The sequence below is a fragment of the Stegastes partitus genome, unplaced genomic scaffold (assembly GCF_000690725.1).
Source record: "Stegastes partitus isolate 25-593 unplaced genomic scaffold, Stegastes_partitus-1.0.2 Scaffold137, whole genome shotgun sequence".
Classification (NCBI taxonomy): Eukaryota; Metazoa; Chordata; class Actinopteri; family Pomacentridae; genus Stegastes; species Stegastes partitus.
In genome coordinates this window covers 157,610-183,730 of record NW_007577868.1, presented here as the reverse complement: position 1 = coordinate 183,730, position 26,121 = coordinate 157,610, and the positions used below count along the sequence as shown (strand labels likewise).

The window sequence follows — 26,121 nt, the reverse complement described above, 5'->3', positions numbered from 1 at the left end:
CCCAACTAATAATCAGAAAAATGTTCAATATCAGACCCAATAATTTGTGGGGTTGACAATCAGTCGATCACTGCTGTGTTTCAAATGTTAGCATGCTAACAGTTAACTAATGTGGTAAATAATAGATTCTAAATGTGCCATGTAAGCATTGCTGTTGTGAGCATGTTCACTGCTGGCTTAGCTCTAGACTCCTGACATTACTTGAAAGCCTGTTATCAATGTGGTTATGAAGTAGCAGTCAGTTTGATTGCGAAACGTTTCACTGGAAAACTATTTATTTCAGTTTCAGTCAGTCTGGCCTCTCCAAGTGTTTCAACATGTGTGACACGCTCGTCCGACTTACCTTATTTTTGTTGTGTTTCTCCAGCAGAGTCCTGACATAATCTCTGGAGATTGAAGCCGAGCTGACAGGATGATCCCACATATGGTAGATCCTCTGCTCCATAGGCTGCAAACACAAACACACACACAACAGAGTTTACATTTCAGGCATGTAGCTCATGCTGTCAATAAAAAAAAAAAACACAACAACAAATTCCCTGGAGCATGTGAACATCTGTCCCTTTCTGGTTTGCCAACTGGAACGCAAAAACCATTACTGAGGAACGGACTGCTAATGAGGAGTTCCGGAGAAATCGTATTTTACAGACTTGTGAAACGTACACGAGAGTGACAACGCTTAAATAAAAGAACAGCTCTACAGGTGTGACTGACGGTGAGAAAAAAGGCAGCTTTTCCTCACGCTGATAAAAAAAAAAAAAGCTGCTGAATCACTTCAAGGATTGTGTTTGTCTCAGAGGTGAAGCGAAAACAAGTTGAGACAAACGCAAGCAGCCTTATGTAAGGACTCTACATAAGTGTGGATTAACACATATTTTTTCACTGCATCATCAGGGGCTGAAACTGTTTGCCTGATATTTTCTCCAGATGTCATCATCCCAGATTGTGGTTTGTGAACGTGCAGCTGCTGAATATTAACTGGGGGAATTTGTAAAAAAAAAAAGAAGGAGTGTTTGGCCTGAGCCTCCAAACTCATCAGCTGTGATATTTATAGACAAAATACCCAAATGGGATGCCGCGCTGGGCAACTGGCAAACTTAAAGTGCCTCTCCAGTCATTGATTGAACCCATAAAAACTCATCTGTATGTATCAGAATTATATATTTGGAAGTTTTTACCATGAAAGTAATCCCTTTCTGCCACAAACTGGTTTAGATGCAGCTCTCCACATTGCTTCCTGTAGAATGTGCAGAGCCACTAAATCCCTTACTCTCACGGCTCCATGTTCGCTGCAGCTGTAGCACACCAGCTCACCTGCTTAAACTACTCAGCGCTACATATCGTCAGGTTCTTATGTTGAAGTAATTCAGCCGAACATGTACACAAAAAAGTGGAATGATCGATGTAAGCTGACGGGATTGGTTACTGAGGTTTGTGATGTATGAAACTCAAGACGTCTGAATCCGCGTTTTTGAGACTGTCATGGACATATGGACATGTCAACATGGGGGACGGGGCTTTTTAATATTGTGACATTTTCAAACAAATACCTAAATGAAAACGAACTAAAACAAGAAATAAGCTTTCAGAATTATTTTGCAATGTGAATATTAGATTAGATTAGATATAACTTTATTGATCCCTTTGGTAGGGTACCTCAGGGAAATTGTTGAAAATGGTGAAACAGACTTTTTCAGTCTAGGAATGATCTTTAAGATTTATTTTATTAACACTACACCCAGAAAAACAAGGTTCAAAAAGTACACAAATATAACCCTAAACTGTCAAAAGTTAATTTTTCATTTTTCTAACTTTGTTTTTCCATTCTGCACCTTCATGAAGTCACACCTGCCACTTGTAAATCCATTACTGGGATACAGCAGGAAGTCCTACCTGAGTTCTTAGTACCTGCGAGGCTCATTTCAAACTCATATTTATTCTCATTTTGGTTGCACTAGTAAATACAAATCTCTTAGCAATCACTCAAGTGTGATGTGTGAAGAAATCCTCGATGGGAACGTTCAATCGAAAGCAACCAACTGTGTAAACAGGAAGTGACAGTGCAACAACAAGTCGCAACATGACTTCCAAACATGACAATTAAAGGAATATCTGATCTGTGCAATATCTGTTCAATGTCAAATGATTCCATTTTGTTTCACCTTCCAGTAATGGTTCAATGAGTTGAACAGTATAGGCGTTCTCAGTAAAATTTAAGTTAAAATGTCTTTTATTACAAATACAAGCCCCTCAGTAGCAGCTTTGATGGAACATAAGTCAGTCCACCTTTCATTGCTGAGATTCAAATCGTTTGTTTTTTAAATATTTCATATGTCCAACTTTATCTTTGATGACAGAGTCGATCCTCCTTAGCATGCAAAACAGCGTAGCGCAAATGTCTTCAGAGATCTTCTGCCGTACTTCAAAGACAGCTTTTTTTTTTCACCTGTTTTTTGCTGGAGGGGTTGTGTTGCTCTACCTTTCTCTTTAAAATACCTCACAGGTGTTTGATTTGATTCAAGTCAGGCAATATACTTGGCCAGGTCATACTCATCACTTTTTTATTCCATAGAAACTGTAATTAACGACATGCTTCAGATCATTATTATGCTGGAACATTCCTCTTCTACCAAGCTTCTGCAGACTGGGAGTCATCTTGTCGGCCAGTATGTTGGTTTATCCACAGGCATCCATGGTTGTACATATCATCTCCCCGATACCTTTTGCTCTCAAGCAGCCCCATATTATCATACTTCCACCTCCGTGCTTCCCTGTTGGGGCTATGCATTCACTGCTGTGTTCCTAGCCAAGCTCAAAGTTATCTCGGTCTCATCTGACCAAAGAACATGCTCCCAGTATTCATCAGGCCTCCATGAATTACTCCTGTGCCAAGTCTGAAGTACCTTCCCTTCTGTTTTTCAGAGCTAGATTGTGCAAGTAGAGCAATGTCCATCAGGTCAGCCGCTGTAGTTCTGATTAGTGCTGCTGTGACTCGTTCTATACCTCCTGGTTACTGCTGCTGGTTACTGTCACAGATCTTCTTGTATCCTTTTCTATCTTTGTGAAGTCAGATTTTTCAGTTCCTCTGAGAATTCTTTTCCAAGTGCCATGATGCAGACATGCAGAGGGACATAACCCATCGGTCCAAAGGTGAGAAAGTTCTGGTTTTCACCACTGGAACTGTCGACCTAACTATAAATCACAGCAGTACTCAATGTTGTTTCAGTGATCACAGGTTTTATAAAGTCAGTGTGAGTGATGAGCGGTGTTTCACTTTTGTTAAACTAAGTTTCTGCTTCAACGTTTGTGCGTTCAATATAGTCTTTCTACTGTATTTGGTTTTGATTTGTAATAAGATAAAACATTCTTCTTGTCAACTTAGAAATATTTGCAATTGTTGATATTTGGGGGCTGCAAGTTGGCGCAGTTGGTAGCACTGTTGCCTCGCAGCAAGAAGGTTGCCGGTTCACGTCCCGGTGGGGGCACCGGGATCTTTCTGCGTGGAGTTTGCATGTTCTCCCCGTACAGCGTGGATTCTCTCCGTGTTCTCTGGCTTCCTCCCACACAGTCCAAAAACATGTTGAGGTTAATTGGTGATTCTAAATTGTCTGTAGGTGTGAATGTGAGTGTGCTTGGTTGTCTGTCTCTAAGTGTAGCCCTGTGATAGACTGGTGACCTGTCCAGGGTGTCCCCTGTCTTCACCCTAAGTCGGCTGGGATAGACTCCAGCCCCCGCGACCCTAGTGAGAATTAAGCGGTGTATAGATAATGGATGGATGGATGGATGATATTTGGTACAGTTTAGAATCATCTGACTGTCTCCACACATGGATGGAGAAATATGTTTCAGAGTGATGCTGTTGTGCCGTTTAGGATGAGAATGAAACACTTGATTATGCGACCTGTTATTTGCATAAAATGTTGCTATTTGAGATTCTCGCATTGTTGCTGAACTGAATTTCAACAAGTATCGGATCAGACATGTCGACCACATCCCATCCTGGTGTTGCATGTTAGCAGGCTGGCGCTAATTTTGTCGTTTAATTCATTTAGATAGAAAACCTCCCCACCTGGCAGCTACAGTGTTTGAGAATAATTAATCTCTGTGAGTAATTTGCGTGGTGCAACCTGTTTCCATTTAGTGGCAGCTACAGTAAGTCTCCACTTAGTCAACATTTAGAATATCCCCGTATGACTTAACAAAAGAGCTGCTGCCACTTCCCCCCCCCCGCCCCCCCTTGTGTTTCTGTTACTGCAGGAATCTAAATTCTAATATGAAGCTTTAATGGAATTCCCCCGAGGGGTTAGGGACGTATATATATATATATATAATGAGAATTACAGCGGAGTTGCTGGCTTTAGTGAAGGTACAAATCTGCTACAGCGGCCAAACACCTCCTGTTTCCTGACTCTATGGGAGCGGGTGTTGTACCTGCTAAATCTCTGCTGCCTGCCAAACTCACCCAACGAAAAGTCTGACGGGCAGGAAACAGAACAGAGACACTAAACACTCGACATTCCTCTGATCACGGTGCGGACGGAACACACACACACGAACACACACACACACACACTCATGCCGAGCTACAAAAGAAATATACTGCACCCACACGGGAACACGTGGAAGTTACACAAGGGGTAGGACATAAACACACACCGACTCGGGAGGCAACCGTCGACGCAAACCCCCTTTCCCCGGCGCACACACACATATACACACCAGCTGGTTACACAAGTGCTTTGTGATTGGCTTGAGGGGGGCTTGAGGGAGATGAGACCTAAAATAACTTCAAACTCTTAATTGGACCAGAATGGGAAGTCTGGCGAGAGAGCCATTCGAGAAAAGACGAACAGTCCCCCCCCCCCCTTCTTTTGCTAACAGAATGGATTATAATCGCCTCGCACATTGTTTCACTCTTTAAAGATATTGACCTCTGAGTTTGTGGCCTTCACGTATTCTCTTTCAGAACGCCAAAGTTTGAAACCACTCACCTCACTTAATGCTTGGACACACACACAGAAAAGTACCTGAGGGAGTCTCTTAAGTATGCTGAACTTCAATCTTTCGTTGGCATCGCTGTTGTCCAAATCTAAACGCAAAAGAGAAAAAAGAAAAGTGAGAAGACGAGCTGCTAATTGCTCTTCTGAAGACAAATCTCACACGGGAGAACAACTAATGCCACCTCACACTTCTTTTCTTAAAAGGTAACAGCCCACGTTTTGAAATTCTTTCCACTGTTTACTTCCCAAATTCTGTTAAAAAAAATAACATTTACAGCGACTGATTAGTATGAATAAAAAATGAAAGCAATATTTCACTTTGACAGAAAACAGATGAGGCTTCACAACTGATTACCGAAGTTAAAATGATTCTCAGCCAGTGCACGAATAACGCTGCACCTGATTATTTAATTGCCTCTGTTGTATCTCAGCTACACCTTTTTCTGTGCGAGTTTTTAACAAAATGTTCTCACAAATTTTTTATGGATTGCCATGAAATTTGGTACAAAGGAGATTAAATGTTTCACCTTGTTGATCGCTTGTTTGTTCACAGAACAAACAAGGTTAAAAAAAATGGTCAAATGTTGTTGTGTGATGGCCAAAAACTGTGAAAATAAAGCGTAATAGGGAGCTAATAGGGGTTTAATCAATGACCTTCCAAGGACTTCAAATGTTGCCCAGTGTTGCATCCCATTGGTGATTGTCTTTAAATACCAAAATGAATGAGTTTGGAAGCTCAGGCCAAACGCTCCTTCTTTTTTTTTTTTATTACAAATTTAATATTCAGCAGCTGCGAGTTCATAATCAACAAAATGTGATGATGAAACCTGGAGAAAATCTCAGGCAGGGGCCTCGTGGATCCGCACATTCTGGAGGTAGCAACGACGTGGAGAAACATCAAAGACATTTTAGAGCAAAAAAGGATTATTTGCATCGGAAGAAGTTCTAAATATGTAACTTTGATACACTCAGATGAGATTTTAGGGGTTTAGTAAATGACTGGAGAGAGACTTTGTGCAAGAAATCATACCTAATTAGAAGTTTTGTGCTAATTAGCAAAAGTTAGCATGCTAACATGTAAAACTAAGATGGCGGACATGCTAAACATCGCACCTCCTTACTGTTAGCATGTTAGTGTTATCATTCTAAATGTGTTAGCATGCTGATTTTAGCAGTTAGCATTAGTTTAGCTGCACTTTAGCAATTATGTGAAATGATTTGAGAATGTGTTAAACTTGTTTGATGATGTCATGAAGTTGATTTTAGCCAATCTGAGCGTGTAAACTTTCCGATGCAGCTTTTAGTCCTTCTTCTGCACCCAAAAAAACCTCCACATCGGACAACTACAACAGCTGTTTCATGTTCATTTGATTTAATAAATGTAAGTAAACCTCTTGTCACTTTCTTTGAGCCAGTTTTGAGTTTCCGCCAGGCTACATGAGACCGGTCGGATTGGGAAAACCTTCCAAGAGAACATGCCTGCGTGCTTGTAATGAGGCAGAAAGTCCACACCTGCCCAGCCAATTACCCCAACTAAAAGGAAAAGTAGAATTTTAAATAGATGTATAGATATTTGATTAATCCCTGGGGAGAAGTGACGCATGAACCGCCTCACTTCAAAGTCTCCAGAACATCCCTTTTCTCTCACTTTGAAGTTGGAGACCATTCGGACGCCGCTGCTTTAAATAATCGTTTCATCTTCAAGGATATTTCTTTGTTCTGCTTCACGACAAAGACGCATGTAAACCACAACAAAATCAAGACTTAACGAGGAAGGCTAGCTATTTTGGTTCTGTTGATCTTTGTGCCAAGTCGCAGCGTTTGGCCTCAGAACAATGAACATCCAGCGGTATGAAATCAACAACGACACAAACATTAGCTTGTTTTTTTTGGGCGTCTTACTCCCGAACCTGCACTTCTGACCTGAACAGTGGATTTAATACGTCAAGCATCACGCGTAGTAACAAACTTTGAGGTCGGATAACTGCAGCATCCTGCCAACATGCTCCACAGCGTGACCTGCTTTTACTAGTCCAGCGCTCAGGAGCTAATTACCCCTTCAGCGTTAACCACATCCAAGACTGTGGAACACCACTTCGAATATAGTTTAAGGCTTTTTCCCCCCCCCCCACAATGATTTATTCACTGCATGAGTTTGTATTAATATCAGTTTTGTTCCCAATAGTCTCACAATTATTCTACATGAAATCATGTCCTGGATCGAGATAAGCAGCAGAAAATGGAACGAATAAAAATGAAGTAATTAAAATAATGAATCAATTAGATCTGTAGCTGTCACAGCTACTGCTATGTCTCCAGTGTTTCTAAGTGTTTTCTTTTCCCTGTGTCTCTTGTGCTTCCCCTTTTTAACTCTCTTTTCCTGTTAATTTAGTTGATTATTGTTGATCTCTATTGGTCACTGTTAACTTTATTAACAAAAACTATGATGGAAAGTATTCAGTGAAAATGAAACCAAAGGCTAAATAAAAAAGAAGGAAACTATGATGAATAATGTTGAATGGATGGAATGGACAAATAATCACTGTTTTAATGCAAAATGTTCTTGATGATGAGGTGCAGGGTTTTTGGAATCAGACTCCTCCCCATCAAAGTTCAACTTGCTCAGTAGATTAATCAGTCTGACCTGTTGAGCTGTTGACAATCAAGAAGCTCCTTATGTTCAGTTTTATCTGGAGATTCTTGAAAGAAAGACTTCAGAACGAACTGATCCGCGAAGCAGCTGAGACGAACTACAAGCATGAAGGCAGATGCCGACGTTTTAAAAAAAATGCCAACACAGGTGACGTGGATGTAACGTTAACATTAGTCTTTATTGGCGTTAATGTCATCCAACAGTTCAGCATCTCTTCTCCCAGACAGTAAACAGGACTTTAGCAAACAAGCGAGTGACTCATCTACTGAACGAGCTGCTGCTGTTCAGTAGAAAGAGTTGTTGTTGCTGCGATGCTAACGAACAGACAGAGAGGGAGCAGTGTAGAGTTTGGAAATGATGAATGGGTGCGCTGAGGAGAGTTTGTCTGTTCAGTCACTGCAGAGTAGAGGGACACGGACACTGAGCCTTTTCAGCTAAACTCCCCACAGACTAGATAACACACAGAACCGTGGTAACACAAAGATGGCTGCACCTGAAATAAAAATTGAAGCAAAGACTAAATTGTCACTGATGAAAAAGTGTTTTTAGCTGTCGATGATCGACAAATGACTCAAACTAATGCACTTTGTTTGGGTCAAAATTGTGAAACTAAGTCAATATCTGGTAGGGGGACCGTATTTTGACGACCAAAAACCAGGACATCCAATGAGATACTCAAATGATACTCGAAGTTTACTCAAAGATGCCTTAAAATTTCAATACATTTAAAGTATGCCTCTTCTGGGACAGGACCAGCACGTTTTCATTACTTCATAAAAAAGAAAAAAAAACAGGATGGCCAGGACAGGAGGTGAAAACAGGACATGTTCTGTTTGGTCTCCCTAAAATCTGGTGACAAATGGAACACTGCTGTTGGTTTTTTATCTTGTCTTCATGCTTTTTGTCTCTCCTGTGACTTCCTGCATCACCTTCATTAGTTTCACCTGTGTTCAATTAGCCCCTGAGTACTTAAACTGCACCGCCTCAGAGCTCTTCCCCTCTTTACTTTGCTCTGTGCCTGTGTTTAAAACCTTTCTGTTCAGTTTGCTCCTTTGTGGAGTGTAGCTTTTAGATTTTTTATTGTTTTTCTTGACCAAACCTCAGCCTGTTCGCTGCACTTTAGTTTGGATTTTTGCTTTTAAACCCTCTTCCACTGCCTCCATTTGAGTTATGACACTAACTAGCTTCATTTAACCAACTAGCTTTATTAGCTTTCAGGGGGTTAATCAGACCCAAGTCAGTGAAGAACAAAAAACTCACACCGAGCAAGTTCTGAATAATGGCTTACTGGAAATGTGACTAAATGACCGTTACTCAAAGCAGATCACTGATTTGCTGATGTTGTCCCACAATGCAGCGCACCAAAATAAATTTATGGTGTACAGCTGGGGTTAGTCAGAATAACTCGAGGGTGGCGGCGGAACAAATGTCCTGCAAAACAAAAGTACTGAGCAGCAGACTGAAGTGAAAATCAGCGGTTTCACAACATCTGACTAATGTTTGGTGCACGTGTTGTCACTTCCTGTTCGTATGAAACTGGTAATTAATTAATAGAATTAGTATGGATGCGGGAAGACGTGTCTTAAAATGAAAATTACCAGTAACTCTGATAAAATTCTAAAAATAATGAACAGATTTTTTAACCAGCTGCTCACAATGACTTCTTATTTCTTTGTGTGAACTTCCACGTTCGTCACGGTTGCTGCCTTTGGGGGGTTTTTGTGGGTTTCTGGCTCGACTCAGAGAGTAGTTCATAGCTTCTCTTAGTTACCAACAAATCTCCTCAAATACACATCGACACTCCAGTTCACACTAACAAGCTGATGGGCTTCACAGGAACAGCAACAGGGTCACGGCTTGAACACAACAGGAGATATTAGTGTCTTTCAGCCTCACTTGAGTTAAGTCTCTTCGCTTCTGTGTCCTCCGGCGTCTGATGCTGAGCAGGTCAAAAAGGCCGAAAGCTTCCGCCAGCCAGTCAAGTGGCAGTTTACACCCATGTCTGTCCAGACTCCAGATTTATATATTTTTTAAGAAGTAGAAAACACTTTGATTTTTATTCCTCTTAATGACCTTTCACTATTCAGAGTCAGATTTCTTGTTTCCATGTTTAGCCAAAAAAAAATTCTGATTAAAGATGTAACCATGACAGTCAACAATGCCTAAAATATGGATGTTGCTGCAAAGAAGATCCCATTTCTAAACCATGGATGGATAAACTCTACATACAGTCACCACAGTTTCAGGGTGGTATTCAACCAAATCTCACCGTCTCCCCTTCTGTTCCTTGTTGAACGGCGGCTGGGAAAAGTGTTTCTGCAGAATACTGTGACGCCAAAGAGATGTTGACCTCTGACCTTGTTGGATAGAAAATATCATTGCTGCATAATTTGATCGTGTTTGTGTGAAAAGGTGTCATAATGAGCTTGAGTTATGGTCGAACACGTTGTTTTGTGAGGTCGCGGATCTTGACACTCAGATTCTAATTGCTTCATCAGACGTTGGCGCCAGATGAATTGAAATGATCTCCCCGACGCTCCTGATGAATCGCGTGCATGAGAATATATCAGGCAGACAACCTGAGAACATATGTCATGTCCATGTTGCTGCAACTGTTGTCTCCAGTTAAAAGAAAGTCCAATAATTTGTTAAAATAGATTCGATAAAGGGAAATAAGATAAGACAAGTGTGTTTTTACCAAAAAGGGGCACATTATGGGACCTCTAATGCTTCATTTCTACCTTTATTGAGACATTTCACTCAAATCCAGTTTTGTCTTTGTGGTGCAATAATGTCAGTGGATCAGCAAGGTGAGAGGAACTCATCCTCTGGGGATTGTCTACGGAAAATGTCATGGCAATCCATCGAATTTCAAAGCGGTGAACCGACTGTCCAGCTTACCAAACTTTAAAAAAAAAACAAAGAACCACTTTCTCTAAGTTGTCTTACGTGTGCACCATTAGATTTTTTTCCCCCCAACTTGTGTATCTTGTGTACCTGTCATGAGACGAGACACGAACGTTTCGGTGAGCTGCAGGAAGCCGTGATCGATGTGCTGCAGAAAGGTGTGATGAGGGAGGCAACGCACGGCAAACACAGCGAAGAGGGTGTGATATCCTGGAGAGAGGGAGGTAGGGCAGATGAAAAGAGGAAGAGGATGAAGAGGAGCCATTAGCTTTTGATGATACTGAAAAGAAAAAGTAAAAAAAAAAAAAGAAAATGTTCACGTTGGCAATGCTCAGATTCGAGTTCCCCACATACTGCGTTATTACCATGATAGCATACTAACGGCCAATTAGCAATAAAATGTTCTGTTTCGTCTTCACAGAGGTCAAAAGGCCATGTTGCTAGCCTGCCAAAAAAAAACTAAAAAATATAAATCCACCTACACGAACATACTCCTGACTGCAAAAACTTCAGAAGAATTATTCATTCCTTTTATTTACCAAAGGGAAACGGTCCGTACGCCTGCTGTGTTCACTTCCACCTGCAGCCTCGGTGCTTAACGTGTGCTGCCTTGCTACAGGCCATTTCTCATTACCGCTCTCATTCCTGGACATTTTCGAACCGACAAACTTCCACTCAAAAAAAAAAAACGAAAGTTACAGAATGTTGGGTCTGTGCCGACGAACGCTGTAAAATTAATGCAGATTATTCGAAATGTATTCAAGCTCTGCCTTAGCCCATGTCTGCACATTGCTAATGCAAACGCACATTGTTATTCCGGCCGAGACGGAGACAGACTGGATTATAACAACTAAAAGTTTTAAAGTGTGTGTGTGTGTGCGGTACCGGGCGGGAGGGGCAGGCAGAGACCCCGGGTGGATTCCAGGATCCGAAACATGAAGTGAAACACCGACCACTCAGACGGACTGCCCTGCTGCGTCCTGCAACACACACACACACACACACACACACACACACACACACACACGAGAAATTCAGAGAGGAAAGTTATGTAACGTGAGCACATGCGTGAAGATGAACACACACGTTCTGTCGGCACTTCGGCTCCGTCAAACTTCAGAGGAAAGAAAAGGGGGCTACTCACAAGCTCAGAGCACGAGGGCCGAGTTTGTACTTCAGCCAGACCGACTCCAGCATGTGTCTGATGAGCTCCAGCTAAACACACAAACACACACCTCGTTAGCGCTCTGAGATGCTCGATTAGAGTCAAGTGAAGCATTTTCCTCGAAACGCAGCTCGAGGAACGGCGTTGGAAGCGTTTCGTGTGAGGAAACATGCGATTTCGGCACATTTCTCTGTGATGATGATGATGTTTGCGCACTTGTTCTACCATCAGTCACCTCCCTTCCCTCTTTTTTTTTCCCACTACTTCCCATTTTCAATTCCACCGAACAAGGGCTTCAGGGTGTGAACGCACGTTTCCCACTACGTCGTTTCAACACTCATCTGTAACGCAACCGGGGATCCTTGTGATGCACTTGACCCCGCCTGGAACGTGCCGGTGGTGGCTAAATCGCCCGCACTTCTTCTTTCCACAGATGACCACGCTGTCCTCTCCTGTGCAATAACAGGAAGAAGATGTGCCTCGTCCACATCCTGCCCAGCGGTGGGAAACCCGCCGCCAGCCCCCTCCGAATGCCAGCAGCAACATCCTCCACTGACCTCAGGGTGGGAATTTCAATTAGCTGCACTTATGTAACAGACAGGCCCGAAAGTAAAAGAGGTGTTCAAGACAAACATTATAATAGGATCCTCTGGGCTTTTGTTTTTTTTCTTTTTTTTCTTTCAGTTTTATGAAGTTTTGTATAAACTAAAACTTTTTGAAAAGGTTCTTATCGGCAAACTGTCTGAGCTGAATGAAGGAATGGATTCCGTCGAAAGTCCTGCATCTCTTCTTACCACAGTCAGTGGAGCCATTACTGACACTGTAGAGGCTGGTGACAGGTTACAAACAACAACAATGCAAACAATTGCAACAACAACAATGAGAGCTATAACAAAAACAGAAACAACAAAATAATAGCAACAAAAATGACAACAATAATAATAACAGCAACAACAATAACAGCAACAAAAACAGCAGCAATGATAACATCAGTAACAATAACAGCGACAACAATAACACAAGCAATAACAACAATGACAACAAACAAAAAACAGCAACAACAATAACAGCAGTGACAATAACAGAGACGATAACAACAATAACAGTGACAATGATAACAACATCAACAGCAACAATAATTAAAATTTCAGAAGACAAATGTTTGTGATGTGATCTTTTCGTGAGTTTTAAAAGCCTCTTCCACACACTGGAGCTTGTTGGTCTACGTCATGATTACCACCGGTCATACCAGCTTTATATCACAGATAATAACGTGAAAATATTCTGCAAGGTTGTTTTGTTTTTGTTTTTGTTTTTTGGAAAAAAGTGGAAACCCCGACAAATGACTTGGTTAAGGACAGATCAGCTCGGGTCAAATCAGACCGTCATTGTCATGGTTACAATTATTAACAGGTGGTAAGAGTTATTGACTCGTCACAGTTAGACGAAATGCAGACCGTTACTTTGAAATGGTAAATTTAAGTCTGATGTTTTGTTGACCCATCCATCCACCCTGACCTCCTCCCAACACAAACTTAGCGGTTCTATAACAACGTCACCTCACTTCCTCCTTTGCTCCTGTTGCAAATATTGTTGCCAGTAGGGAGCGCTGTCACAACAAAATATAATATGTAAGTAATCTTTATGGGAGGAAGGTTTCACACATGCTCGTAGATGCTAACTGTAGATGGTCGAGACAATGTGGCGTAATATCTTTGTGCATCTTCTTCTTGTTATTCCTCTTCCGTACAAATTTTCGGTCGGCTATTCCTCCCACAGATTTGAGAGCACCCACACAAATCATACATCAAAACGTGCGGCTCGATCGGGAATAGTGTGCTAACATACAGATTTACAAAAAAACGCATTTTTGGCGACGCAATTCGCCAAAACGTCGCAAAAATCTCCCATTGAAAATGAATGGGACAAGAAAAACACCGAAAATTACACTACTTTTCAAAACTCCACTGCTCAGGCATACTTTCACCTAGACACTCCATTTAAACTTTAAAATGTTGACGCGGCCTTTCCCTGTTTCAAAGTCTTTCTACTTTTTTCATATCTTCAACCGTTTCTTCGTGACAACCTCTCAAGTTTTGAAACTTTTTCCCCCCTTTTCAGCCTTTACAATGGGTGTGTATGTGGTCCTTTAGAGTGAGCAATGACATCACTAGAGTGGGAGCTCACAAAAAAATCACACAGTAAACTTTTTTTTAACTTATCGCCGTGGCCACAATTTTTATGCCACAGACATCATTTTTGCATCAAAACGCAGGAAAATTTGTCCTCCCGCTCACAATGTCACTTTGGAAGCACACAGAATTAAGTTTGGGGGAGTTTTGGAGCCTTGTTCCTCCACAAGTCTCTCTTCCTTCCCCATCTGCGCCCATTCAAAGACGGCTCCTGATTTTTCTCAAGGACCCCAAATTTACACATTTCTTCTCAAATGATTGTGTGCTCATTTTTTACTCCAGGAAAACAAAAAATACATCTATGTAATGCCCAAGGTCTTGGCTTTGTGAAAGTGCCCTCGGCTTTTCTCTCCGACACACGGTTTTGAAGAAAATCGCGGTTGTTTGAGGTCTTCTCCTTCTGGTCTCTTCTACTGATTTGACAGTTAAACCAACTATCTGTTGCAGCTGTGTGCTTCGTTGCCCGGCAACGCTCTAACCCTACTCCCAACCCCCCCTCCTCCAGGCACATTCTGTCGATGATGTCATATCCTGTTGATGATGTCATATCCTGTTGATGATGTCATATTCTGTTGATGATATCCCAAAAGATAAAAGGATGACAGAGAAATGCCTCAAGTGCTTAAGTAGGCTAGACCTGTTCTGATTAAGTACTGATCGTCAGCACACAGTGTTACCACCAGAGAACAGAACCTTGACAGGAGAAATCATGGAAAAGCAAGATTTGAAAGACAAAGTAAAGAGCTACATTGATCGCTGGGATGCATCCACTGCAAAGAGTCTCCAGCAAAGAAAAGTAGAGCTGTTCCTTTCTCGGAGCTCAGCAGAAAGAGCTCAGCTGAGAGATGAAATTGAGACCCTGAACGGCGTCCGTGACTTGCTCTTTGATAAGTCCACGGACATGCTGGACAGCGAAAGCATCGCTAGGGAGGAAATTCTTCATCTGAGGAGGAAGCTCGAGAACCTTTACGATCAGCTGAGACCCATGCTAGGAAGCCTCAAAACTGAGCAAAGAATCCGCAAAGACATAACGCGCCAAGTGCACCGCCACTTTTCGATGAAGCTTAAGGTGAAGAACCTGACTGAGCAGGTGTGTCTGGAGCAAGCTCGAAACAAGGAGCTGACTGCCAAACTGCAGGAGGCCCAGAAACAGCTGCAGCAGGCCCAAGCTTTAGAAGATCCAGACCTTCTAGAGGTTCCAGAGCTGAAAAAGACAGACGAGAAGAAAAAGAAGACAAAGAAGTCCAGTTGGAGGAGAAAGCTTCTACAGATCCTGACATGGGGCTGTGCAGGAAGAACACATGAGGAAGACTGATCGTCTGTCTGCGTCCTCTGATACATCTATCTATCAATATATGTATAGATAGATAGATAGATATTGTCTACATGTTACCAGCTAAAATATGGGATTAATTTAAAGAAGCGCATTTTTAAACAACACTAAAGCAGGGATTAAGGGCTAAAGTTAAATAAAAGACATTAATAGAAGCAAAAGAAACTTGTTAAGCTGGTTTTAAACTGTCAAACAACAAAGATAGCCACAATAAATACTATAAACACTAGCAATATTTTGTTGTTGTCACCAACTTACTTGTCAGTGAAACTAACTGCAGAATGTAAATTGTGCCAACTGTTTCTGTGCAAAAATGCCTTTGGTAAAACACTGCTCTTTAGCTCTACTAGCAGTCAAAAAGTTTACCTTTACCAGACAAACTGAAAGAGAGCTTACTTTGACTGCGCTGGGCTTTTTCCAAAGAATTAAAAATTTAAAAAAAGATATGTTGTACATAAATGATACTATAAAGTATGAATGTCTTTCAAATGAGAAAAATAAATCTGTCCATATATTGTACCAAATGTGATCATCCTGATAGCTGATGTTTTGTATTGTACAATTTAAGCCATGTTAGTTATCCAAAATAATGGGACATTTTGCTGAATATCAAACATAATGTCAGATTTTTTAAAGTACTCTGAGCTGTGATTTATGCTAGATTGGTGAACAAAGTATACGCAAAAAGTATATACAAAAAGTCAGATAAAGACACAATTAAAATGCTGAAAACTATAACGAAGTGATCAATTGACTGAGCCTGAGAATTCTAAAATTAGTAAATTGTTAGCTGGTAGCTACTTTAAAACACAATAAGTATTTACCACTCTGTCACCTGTAAGCATGCTGTTTCCACAACTTGCATTAGAATAAGATAGACGAGAATTCCCTTGTCATTGCAGTGCACAACAAAATCAAACAGCAATCGTGACACACAACACGATCAAAGTTCAGTAGGAAATGTGCAAATGTAAAATTAAAAATTCTAGAAGAAAAATCGGATGCCCAAGTGTATCTATGAAAGCTTTTAAAGATAGCTTATTTGGTGTATTTTTAAAAAAAAATACTTGTGGATATTATACATTGCACAATAATGTTAGTTGTGTTAGAATATTGATGGTGTTGTCTAGCTAGCTAGCATTACACATTTGGTTGCTACCTTGTGTTGCCTGTACATATGTGTTTGTGATGTGGACAGTCAAGCCTACGGTGGCCCGGAAGTGTCACAACAAAACAAAAGCCACAACACAACACAATAAACCACAACACAACCAAATTAACCACAACACTACAAAATTAGCCACAACACAACACAGTCACAACACTAAAAAATAAGCCGCAACTTATTAACTTACTAACTTTGCGACTTATTTTGTTGCGGCTAATTGTGTTGTGTTGCGGCTTTTGTTTTGTTGTGACACTTCTGGGCCACCGTACAACCCAGTCTCACGGCCATTCGTAAAATACTCACAAAATTTTATCTATTGTTTCGTGTCCTGACCTCATTCTAAGCCCGTGGCACTAATAACAACAATAATAACAACAATAATAGTATCAGCATTCATCAGCATATTGATATCAGCATTTCTTATTTTTTCTTTTGGAATATTTTTCCATTATTATCTTCTATATAACATTTGAAATTATTTTCACTATGTTTTAGTATTTTTTTGTTGTTGTTCTCTTGTTTTAAAGCTTTCTCTTTCTTTATCTGTATTCATTTGTATTTTACATTTTGGCAGCACTGTGAATACAACACTAAAAGCGCAATTCTCCTAAAGTGCTGTTCTTCAGCATTTGATTGTTCTACCACTCTGTTCCCAGCATAAACAGATTGTTTCATGTATTTTAACAGTTTTTTTCCCCTCCCAAATTACATATTCATCGTGTTAAAGGAAAAAAAAGTGACAACTTCTCCAGCAAAATGAATAATTCAAAGCTGAATATCCATTTTTTTCCCCCTCACCTTACATTTCTTTGCTGATATAATCAAACAAAAAGCAGAAATATGTAGACTTTGAGTTTTTGTGCTGAAAAACAGTGCAGAAAAAACAAAAAAAACAAGTGATTTGAAACCACAGAAATCCCTACGTGGCTTTTCATTAGAGTAAAATCTAAGAATCAGCAATTCGCCTTAATGAGCCTCGGTTCAACAAACGACTGGATTTCCTCAGTGTTAACAAAAAGTTTAGCAACCTTGGGTATAAAGCAACTTTTATGTTGCATAAATAAGAATATCGCAGGCGATTTTTAATTCATCGCATTACTTTTCATATGTATCCCTGTTTTTTTAGGTAATTCATATTCAGCTTTGAGCGAGTTCGCCTTGACATTGGCTGGGTTATAAAAAGGAATGTATCTCAGTTGTCTTCAGCAACAGGGACAGGAAATAAATAACTATGACAATAATGTACTGTGGAGCTGTAATCTATCATAGCAGAAGTTTCCTGGCTCTTAAAAGCTATAATCTATTTCACCCCCAACTTCTCCCCTGTGTCAACGCAACCATTAGTCTCAATAAGCACCAACAAGAGGGGGAGATGTTCTTTATTTGTAGAATGGACGTCAGCGCTCTTTGAAAGAGTACCACCCTGAGTTTTTAAAGCATGAGTCAGCTCGAGGTGGGAGCACATCACCCAGGCAGCCGCTCGACTCTTCTTTAAGTAAAACGTCCCTTAAGGCTGCCTCTCGCGGGGGCCTCGCTGAGAGTATGTTTTAAATAAGTCTGTCTCCCCGGATGAGAAACTTTTTCACTTTCACTCAGCCGAGTAAAATAGTTTCATCTGGAGTCTGAAGGCGCGGGTTAAAACTCATGAGCCTGTCGCGTCGAGCTGAGCCGCCGACCGATCCGAGCGGGGAGGATTTTTTTTTTTTTTTTTTCCCTCGCTCTGTCATTTGCAATTCCATAAAGTCCCAAAACGTGGTGCATCCTGCTTTCTATTCAATTCCACCCTTACCCTTGGCCTGATTTAATACTGTTGTGTTGATATATGCTGTATGTCTGCTTTCAGTGGCTCCTAACTGTGGAGGGATTTACCTCCCAGGAATACTAAAAACTGACTTTACAGAACCGAGAACCTCCGCGGGGTGCTTAAACAGAGAGCGGGTTCGTCTTTGCGCTCGGTTATGCAGATCCCACCTGAGCGAGTGGTAAAGAGCACGCCGAGAGATTATAATGAAAGTTTTGTTTGTATTTTTCTTTAGCAACAGTCACAGTGAAATTCGGAATCCAATATATCTTTCTAATGGAAAGTGAGAGAAGAAGATTGATGTTGTCTGTTAGCTTAGCTTAGCTTGGACTGGAGGAAATAACAAGCCGGGCTCGTTCCAGAGGTAATAAAATCTGCCAACCAGCACAGCTAATGCAGAATAATTAACACATTACGTCTAATGAGTTTTATCCATCCCAAAAAAAAAGAAAAAAAAAGACACATTTACAGCTACGTTTTACACATACAGTATTTCTGTGTTACACAAAATGTCAAAATAATCCTATAAAGCATTAATTCTAATTAAAATCCAGTTCGGTCGCCTTAATGGAGTCCTGATGACGATTTTATAGTTGCATCTTTTACAAGAGTCTTTCCATTTACTGCGACTCATGTTTCATTCGAGCATCTTTTTAAGAGGCCATCGACTGAAAATAGGATATTGATTAAGTTTTTGGGCCCCCCCCCCTCCTCCTCATACCAATCCATAAAGAGAAAGCAGCAAACAGTCCTTTATTTCTTTTACTTGAGTGAAACTACAGCAACAGAAAATAATCAACGAGAAGGAAAAAGTCCTGCTGCTTAAGTAAAAGCACTGGTTTGATCTGACTGATTTATCGTTATAAGCGGCCTCTGTAGATTAACAGTGAAGCGCCCGTGTATTGGGTTGTAGCTGCTGCAGGCTGGAGCTGGTTTATATTCAGAAACAAATCTGAGAGGTCGTCTGAGGATTCACAGGAGACGAAAGAAAAAAAACACAAAGTTCTGACAACACAATCGATTTTCGTTGAGATATTGGATTATTTAAATATTTACTGAAATTAAACAAAATGAGAAGTTTAGTGGGGAAAATGCTGTTTGTTGGAGCTTTTCACAACTCGTAGACAATGAAATGGACCAAACAGCCTTTGTATGGCGTCAGAGGCCAAACATGTTCATCTTTATTGTGTGTTTATGTTTAATTATGTGTAAAATCTTCATCTTGAAAGTAACTAAAGCTGTCAGATAACTGTAGTGAAGTTCAATATGTCCTTTGAAATAAAGTAGACTGGAAATATAAAGTGCTTGAGTGATAAAATGGAAACACTCCAGTACAAATATCTCAACACTGTACAGTACTTGAGTAAATATACTTAGTTACTTTCTCTCTACTTCCCCAACAATGTTAATTCGAGTAGACTGTAAGGCACATGGAGCCTGAGAGGCAAAACTCAGGGCAGAAAAAGTCCCTTTCTACTCCCATATGGTGTCTTATGAATTTTTTCATTCAGTTTGGAATATTAAGGGCTGCAAGTGGTTAGCACTGTTGCCTCACAGCAAGAAGGTCGCCGGTTTGCGTCCCAGTGAGGACACCCGGGATCTTCCTGCGTGGAGTGTCTCCCCGTGCAGTGTGGGTTCTCTCCGGGTTCTCCAGCTTCCTCCCACACAGTCCAAAAACATGTTGAGGTTAATTGGTGATTCTAAATTGTCCGTAGGTGTGAATGTGAGTGTGCTTGGTTGTCTGTCTCTAAGTGTAGCCCTGTGATAGACTGGTGACCTGTCCAGGGTGTCCCCTGCCTTCACCCTAAGTCAGCTGGGATAGACTCCAGCCCCCCATGACCCTAGTGAGGATTAAGCGGTGTATAGATAATGGATGGATGTAGTTTGGAAGAATGTTTTTTTTTTTCGTGTGTTTTGTTTGTGCTCATGCTCTCATTAGTTGGGCCTCATGTTACTCCACTAATCAACAGGTGTCAGTAATGTGCAAAGCAACACCACAGCAGCGTTTCTCCTTCCAGCTGGGACAGAGCAGCTGCTTTAACCCACTTTGGTGGAAACTAAAAAAAAAATTCTTGATGGGTCGAGGATACATGGCTTAACAAGAGAAGTGATGTTTGCTTTAGAGGACTGAAAGAGTGACCCGATCTCGTCCATAAAGTGTCGCGTCACAGCATTTAGTTAAAGTGGAAAACTCCCCGCCTGTCGCTTAACCTTCCCCGAGAAAAAGAGGATAGGAAAACATTCGGTAAATATAACTTTAAGAGCCTTTTAAAAAAAGGGCAGCGGAAAGATATATACTGAGCTCCTCGACCTCTCTTTATCTGTGACCGACACACACACACAGACACACACAGACACACTCAGAGTGTACCAACCAGTTTGGCGACATAGTTGACAACCAGCAAGTCGATCTTCTTCTTCCCCAGTCGTGGCAGGTGTCTGTTGAGATGCTCTCGAAGCTTGTCAACCGTCTACAATGCAAAACACACACACAAAAAAAAAGATTATTTTCTCTGTGCGTGTGTGTGTGTGTGTGTGTGTGTGGCTTGGAGTGAAACTTTGTGTTTGTGTGTTTTAAGCATACTTTGCAGTGCATTCAGCAGGGTCAAATTGAGTTCACCTCGAATTTTCCCTCGACTACAGTGTCCCAAAATTGATTTAAGCGAGGAGAGGAGAGGAAGAGGAAGAGGAGAGGATGCAGTAGATGAGCGAGGCTCTAAAAAAAAAAAAATGACAGAAAGTTAATGTCCTTCTGGGGAGAAAACAAGGAAGCGAAAAGGAGACGAGGAGGCGAGCAGAGAAAAAAAAAAAACAAGACAGAATGGGGAAGAGAGGAGGGTAAAAAAAAATGGAAGAAGTGATGGAGGGAGTAGGGAGAGAAGGACCAGAGGACTGGGTCATTCTAAGAATAGCTGAGCGACTGCTAGCATCTCCACTGAACTCCATTAAATTGAAGCTATCTGCTCTTTAAAAACTATGCTGAGCACAGGAAAACCGGAGGATATGAAATTGTCCATCAAACAGCGCACGGTTAAAAAAAAAAAAATAATAAAAAAATGCAGGACAGGGACCTTAAGATGCCCTTTTTTTTAAAGTGTCGACTCATCTGAAGCGTAACGGGAACTTCACCTTAAAGGATGACTATGGAGGGAAATAATCGGTTGTCAGCATTTCACGATGGATTTTAAGCGGTCCATACATCAACTCTTGTTAAAGGAAAAATCCACCTTAAGGAGCTGTTAAACTGTTGTATATCAACAATGTGGGACACTCAATTGCGTTTCACAATGAACTGCTTTTCTATGCGCCCGCCGTCGCTTTCTCTGCAGTTAAAGACGGTGCAGGGGGAAAACACACATTCGCTGTATTGTGCACAATTTTTCAAACAGAAAAGATGTCAGGGTAGGTGCTGTATCTCAACTGATAAACAATCCAGGCTGTCTCCTGCTCCTGCGCTTTGATTTTGAATGACAGGATGTTAACTGCTGTCTTTCCTGGAAAGCTGAAGGACTTTCTGCTTTTGAAATATCGCCATGATTTGTCATGACTGACTGAATGACTGATGCTGTAAATCAACGATTAACCCTCTGAACCCTGAGCAGTTTCCAGGTTGTTCTTTTTACCACCTCTCACATTTTTACTCACTGTGGGCTCATTTTTCACTGAAATGTAAAGTCCTGCACAACTATGGAAACTCAAAATGTGTTTGGTACATATGAGGGATGAAGTTTATTAATTATTTTACAAAAATTAAAGAAACCTGGAGTCAACACGTGCAATATTTTTCCAAGTGCCCACAGGTGTTACCAACTCTACATACTATACATATTTCTACTACTTCAGTTTGTTTCCATACGTGTCTTTTATCTGCTCCCTGTAAACACAGCCTGCAGTTCATCCCAGTTTAACTGAGAAGTCCCTAAATTGTTTAAGTGACTGTTAGTTGCAGCCATAGCTTCATGGTTCCACTAAGGATGACAATTTTGGGGGTTTTTTGCATAATGTGGGAGCAAACTGTTTATTCGTGGCAACATTTTGAACTGAAACATGTAGAATAAAGTGTTTTTTTTCCCTCAAGAATATCAATATTGTGGGCTGCAAGGTGGAGCGGTGGTTAGCACCATTGCCTCGCAGCAAGACGGCCGCTGGTTCGCATCCTGGTGAGGACACCTGGGATCTTTCTGCGTGGAGTTTGCATGTTCTCCCCGTGCAGCGTGGGTTCTCTCCAGGTTCTCCGGCTTCCTCCCACAGGGTCCAAAAAAAATGTTGAGGTTAATTGGTGATTCTAAATTGTCCGTAGGTGTGAATGTGAGTGTGCTTGGTTGTCTGTCTCTAAGTGTAGCCCTGTGATAGACTGGTGACCTGTCCAGGGTGTCCCCTGCCTTCACCCTAAGTCAGCTGGGATAGACTCTAGCCTCCCACGGCCCTAGTGAGGATTAAGCGGTGTATAGATAATGGATGGATGGATGGATATTAATATTGTGGCGATCACAAACAAACATTACAGGATTCTCAGAAAAATCAGATTTGGTCTGTAAAGTATAGCAAAGATAAAACATTATTTTTCTCTTTTTACCCCCCTGCAAACCCCAAACACCTTCACAAGCCTCAACCACGAGCTGGAGTTGATGTATACAACATGTTATGAGTATATGGTGCTGGGCGACCCTTCAAGCATACACAACAAGTACCAACAACAAAAAGAAAAGAGAGCTGGGGCTGTGGACAGGAATCAAGCTAATTGAGTTACAGAAATTTCGTTAGCAGCGGCATTATAAATAAATCAGTTACCAGATACCAGTTGCTGTGTACATGAGTAGTAATACAATAAGGGTGGAGACGGAGGGAGAGCTGGAAAAAGCAATTGATTAAAATAAAGTGATTTCGATGGGAAATCGAATCATTACATAATCATGTCAGAATATAATATTTTAGGAGAGAGTTAGAAGTTTAGCGACCGAACAGCAAGTCACTGATGAGAGGTTCAGGGACCCCCATAAAGTCCAAAATTCTTTATATTTTTTACAGTTTCTGGCTGTGATAAGTTGAATTTTGGGGTTTTCTTTTCCTAAAGACAACAAACCTTCCAAACCTGTGAGTGGGTTTTTGGGTTCAGAGGGTTCATTTGGATTCCAGCATTTCAACAGAAGATGATCTCTGAAAGTTTTTGAAACTGAAATCTCATGAGGGGATTCTTAGTTTAAACTAATGATGGCCAGCAGCATGTGGACATCCAAACCACATAAAACACATAAGATGAAAGAAATACGGCAAATTGTCGTTTTACACCCAGCTGTTTGTACAAATTAAACAATACACATGTACAGTATGTAGACTACATGTTTGTATCTAATCTATGTATGTTTAATTACGATGCCTCTCAGATGCACTGAAAAGGTGTCCAACTGGGACTATTCCCTAGAGAAGACCCAGGATACCCTGTTGTCCTGCTGTGGCCGCTGCCCCTGCGACCCAAACCTAGAAAATGGATGGATGGATTTACTGTCCAGCCTTCCAACCAGGTTTGTGAACCTGACTGCTTTGCTCATGATTGATTTGCTCCTCTGATGTCTGGTGACACTGAGCATTCATGTCACACCAGCGGTACTGTAACACAAGTTTATAAATAAGGTCCAACAACCAAGTTTTAACTGAGGACAGTGAGAATTTTTTTCTGAAAGTTCCAACAAATCTGACTTACTCAGTAATTAAGCAACTTGGAAGCCTAAAAGCCAACGAAACATGGGCACATCACATCAACCAGAGCTGGTAGTTCAAGGTAATTAAACCCTAATTTAATGAGGTCAGTCCAAGGGTGGAAGCTTCAGTCAGACTTTGGGGGGAACCTGGTTTATTTGAGCTGATATAAACTTCACCTCACCAAACACAATTACAACACCGAAATGTAATTTTGTCTGTATTGACGGGCTTATCTTAATAAAAATGTCTCACATCACTCTTCATTTAAAGCAGCAGTTATCATTTCTGCTGCTGTGTGATGCTGCAGGTCGTTATTAAAGTCACAGGAAAGAATCTGACGCACAGCCAGCTGTTGGCAACTAACAGGGCTTCAGTAATGTTTCTGCAAAATCCAGATTTACAGTCAGTGACACCTGAAAAGTCACGTTAATGGCTGTTTTTTGGCAGACAGGTGATGAATATGTATAATCTAATAGATACCTGGAGGGGGTGTAGTGTTACCTGGATGGTTTGATCTACCGTAGATGGGTCGGGGTGATGCTAAAAGACCTCCGATAACCACAGAAAACCTCACCGGTGATGTGTTCAGGTGCATGAAGTTGATGTACTGTATGTAATAAGTAGCACACGATACAAGTACGAGAAGCGAAAAGGTTGATTTATATCGTTGCAGAGCTCTGTGTGTTCACACCTCTGCTGACTAAAGGCACAAAGTGAGGCTTTTGCAGTTTTCATTCTGGGTCAATCCCTGTGCAGAAGTGTGAAGAAAAAAAAGACACTGGAAACCGCTCTGAAGTACCTGTAATACATCCGTGTTGATCTCCTCCGTGTTCACTGTTCCTTCATGGGTGCATAATTGGGGGGAGTGTCACTGAAGTTTTAATTACGAAGTATATTGAAAATAAAACTAACAGCAGCCAGATCCACTGACAGGGTTCATAGAAGGGGGACATGTTGAAGATCATTTCTGCTTGATATCAAAGGGGGACGGATTGGTGTTCACTCAGTATTGGGGGGTCACGACCCACCCAAAGAAAGCACGAAAACCTCCTCGATACAGCTGTTGTTGGTTCGTAATATTTTAATAATACAGCCATTTTATTGACTCTCTTAAGGTTTGGAGATGCTCGCAGCTAGTCAACACGGGAATCTTCCATCGATTCTATAAGACTTGAAAGTCAACTTAAGGCCTGTTCTTCCACAACCTGGAGAACGGGCCTGGCCTTGTGCCATCATCATTTAAGTAGAAAACAGCTTTCCCCAACCTGTTTCCCTAAATTCTGAGGCACATTTTTTTTTGCCTAAAGCATCAAATTGTAACCTATTTGAGTAGGAATTGACTTTTTTTACCGTCTGGTTGTGTGTGTGTGTGTTCTGGCATTGACAACTTTCTCACCAGGCCTATGAGTTCCCTCTGTTGATGGTCCTCCTCCTGGAAAAGTGGCACCAGCTTCTTATCTGGAAGAGACCAGGCAATGGTGAGCGCAGGCACATAAAAGAGACGTTTGAAGAAGCCTTTGAAGCTGCGGCTATGCTAGATTGAACACTACAGGTAGCCTGAGGTGTGTCAGTGCGCTAACATCATTAAACAGGCCATCAGTAGGACTGGGAAAAACCAAATACTGACTTTTTTTTTTCATTTTTTTTTTTTTTTTATAACTTTAAAAAAAAAAAGACTGAATCTAAAACATTAATAAATTCTTTTGGTGCTTTTATTTTTTTTCCTTCCTCGCTTTAAAAATACATCCCAAACCTTCGGGGTTATGAGGCTGCAATCCCGCTGAGTGTGTGTGTCTGTGTGAGAGTGTGTGTTCACGCTGCACTTGTTTTATGTCAGTCACACAAAAGAGGACCACACTCCGGCTCGGTTGCTTCAGATGAATTATTACACACTTGCATACACAAATGTGCACCCTCGTTTGATCACTTTTGCACACGTGCGAGAAGCAGACTTTTCGGTGCTCCGTTATAAATATCGCTCTTACGTGGGGAAGCTAACTTAAAGGCTGTGCTGCCAAATTCACTGCATGTCTGTCAGCAGCTTAAAGTACTCAGCTGGTTTAAATGTACACACTTTAAGACGTTTAGCTGCTGCTTTTACTCACAGTGAGCAGACTGAGTGTCTGTAGCACTGACTTGCTTGGTCACACAATAAAATAAAAAAACTTAACTGATCATCAACAATTTGTGCTCATCATTTAG

The 26,121-nt window shown here is 41.1% G+C and overlaps 2 protein-coding genes across 2 annotated transcripts in view; one reads left to right on the top strand and one right to left on the bottom strand.

The window, feature by feature from the left end:
• The window catches only part of ccdc146 (coiled-coil domain containing 146), a 42,533-nt gene extending 42,099 nt beyond the window's left edge, over window positions 1-434 (top strand). Inside the window, exon 23 of the mRNA XM_008278913.1 lies at window positions 368-434. The gene's annotated coding sequence lies outside the window, so the exon portion shown is untranslated. The remainder of the gene's footprint in view (window positions 1-367) is intronic.
• gsap (gamma-secretase activating protein) overlaps window positions 1-26,121 on the bottom strand; it is a 55,712-nt gene that overhangs the window by 2,420 nt on the left and 27,171 nt on the right. Inside the window, exons 24-30 of the mRNA XM_008278894.1 lie at window positions 25,316-25,377; window positions 20,595-20,690; window positions 11,705-11,775; window positions 11,446-11,540; window positions 10,651-10,770; window positions 5,028-5,089; window positions 344-448 (exon numbers count right to left, since the gene is read on the bottom strand). Coding sequence (XP_008277116.1) covers window positions 344-448; window positions 5,028-5,089; window positions 10,651-10,770; window positions 11,446-11,540; window positions 11,705-11,775; window positions 20,595-20,690; window positions 25,316-25,377 — 611 coding nt within the window. The remainder of the gene's footprint in view (window positions 1-343; window positions 449-5,027; window positions 5,090-10,650; window positions 10,771-11,445; window positions 11,541-11,704; window positions 11,776-20,594; window positions 20,691-25,315; window positions 25,378-26,121) is intronic.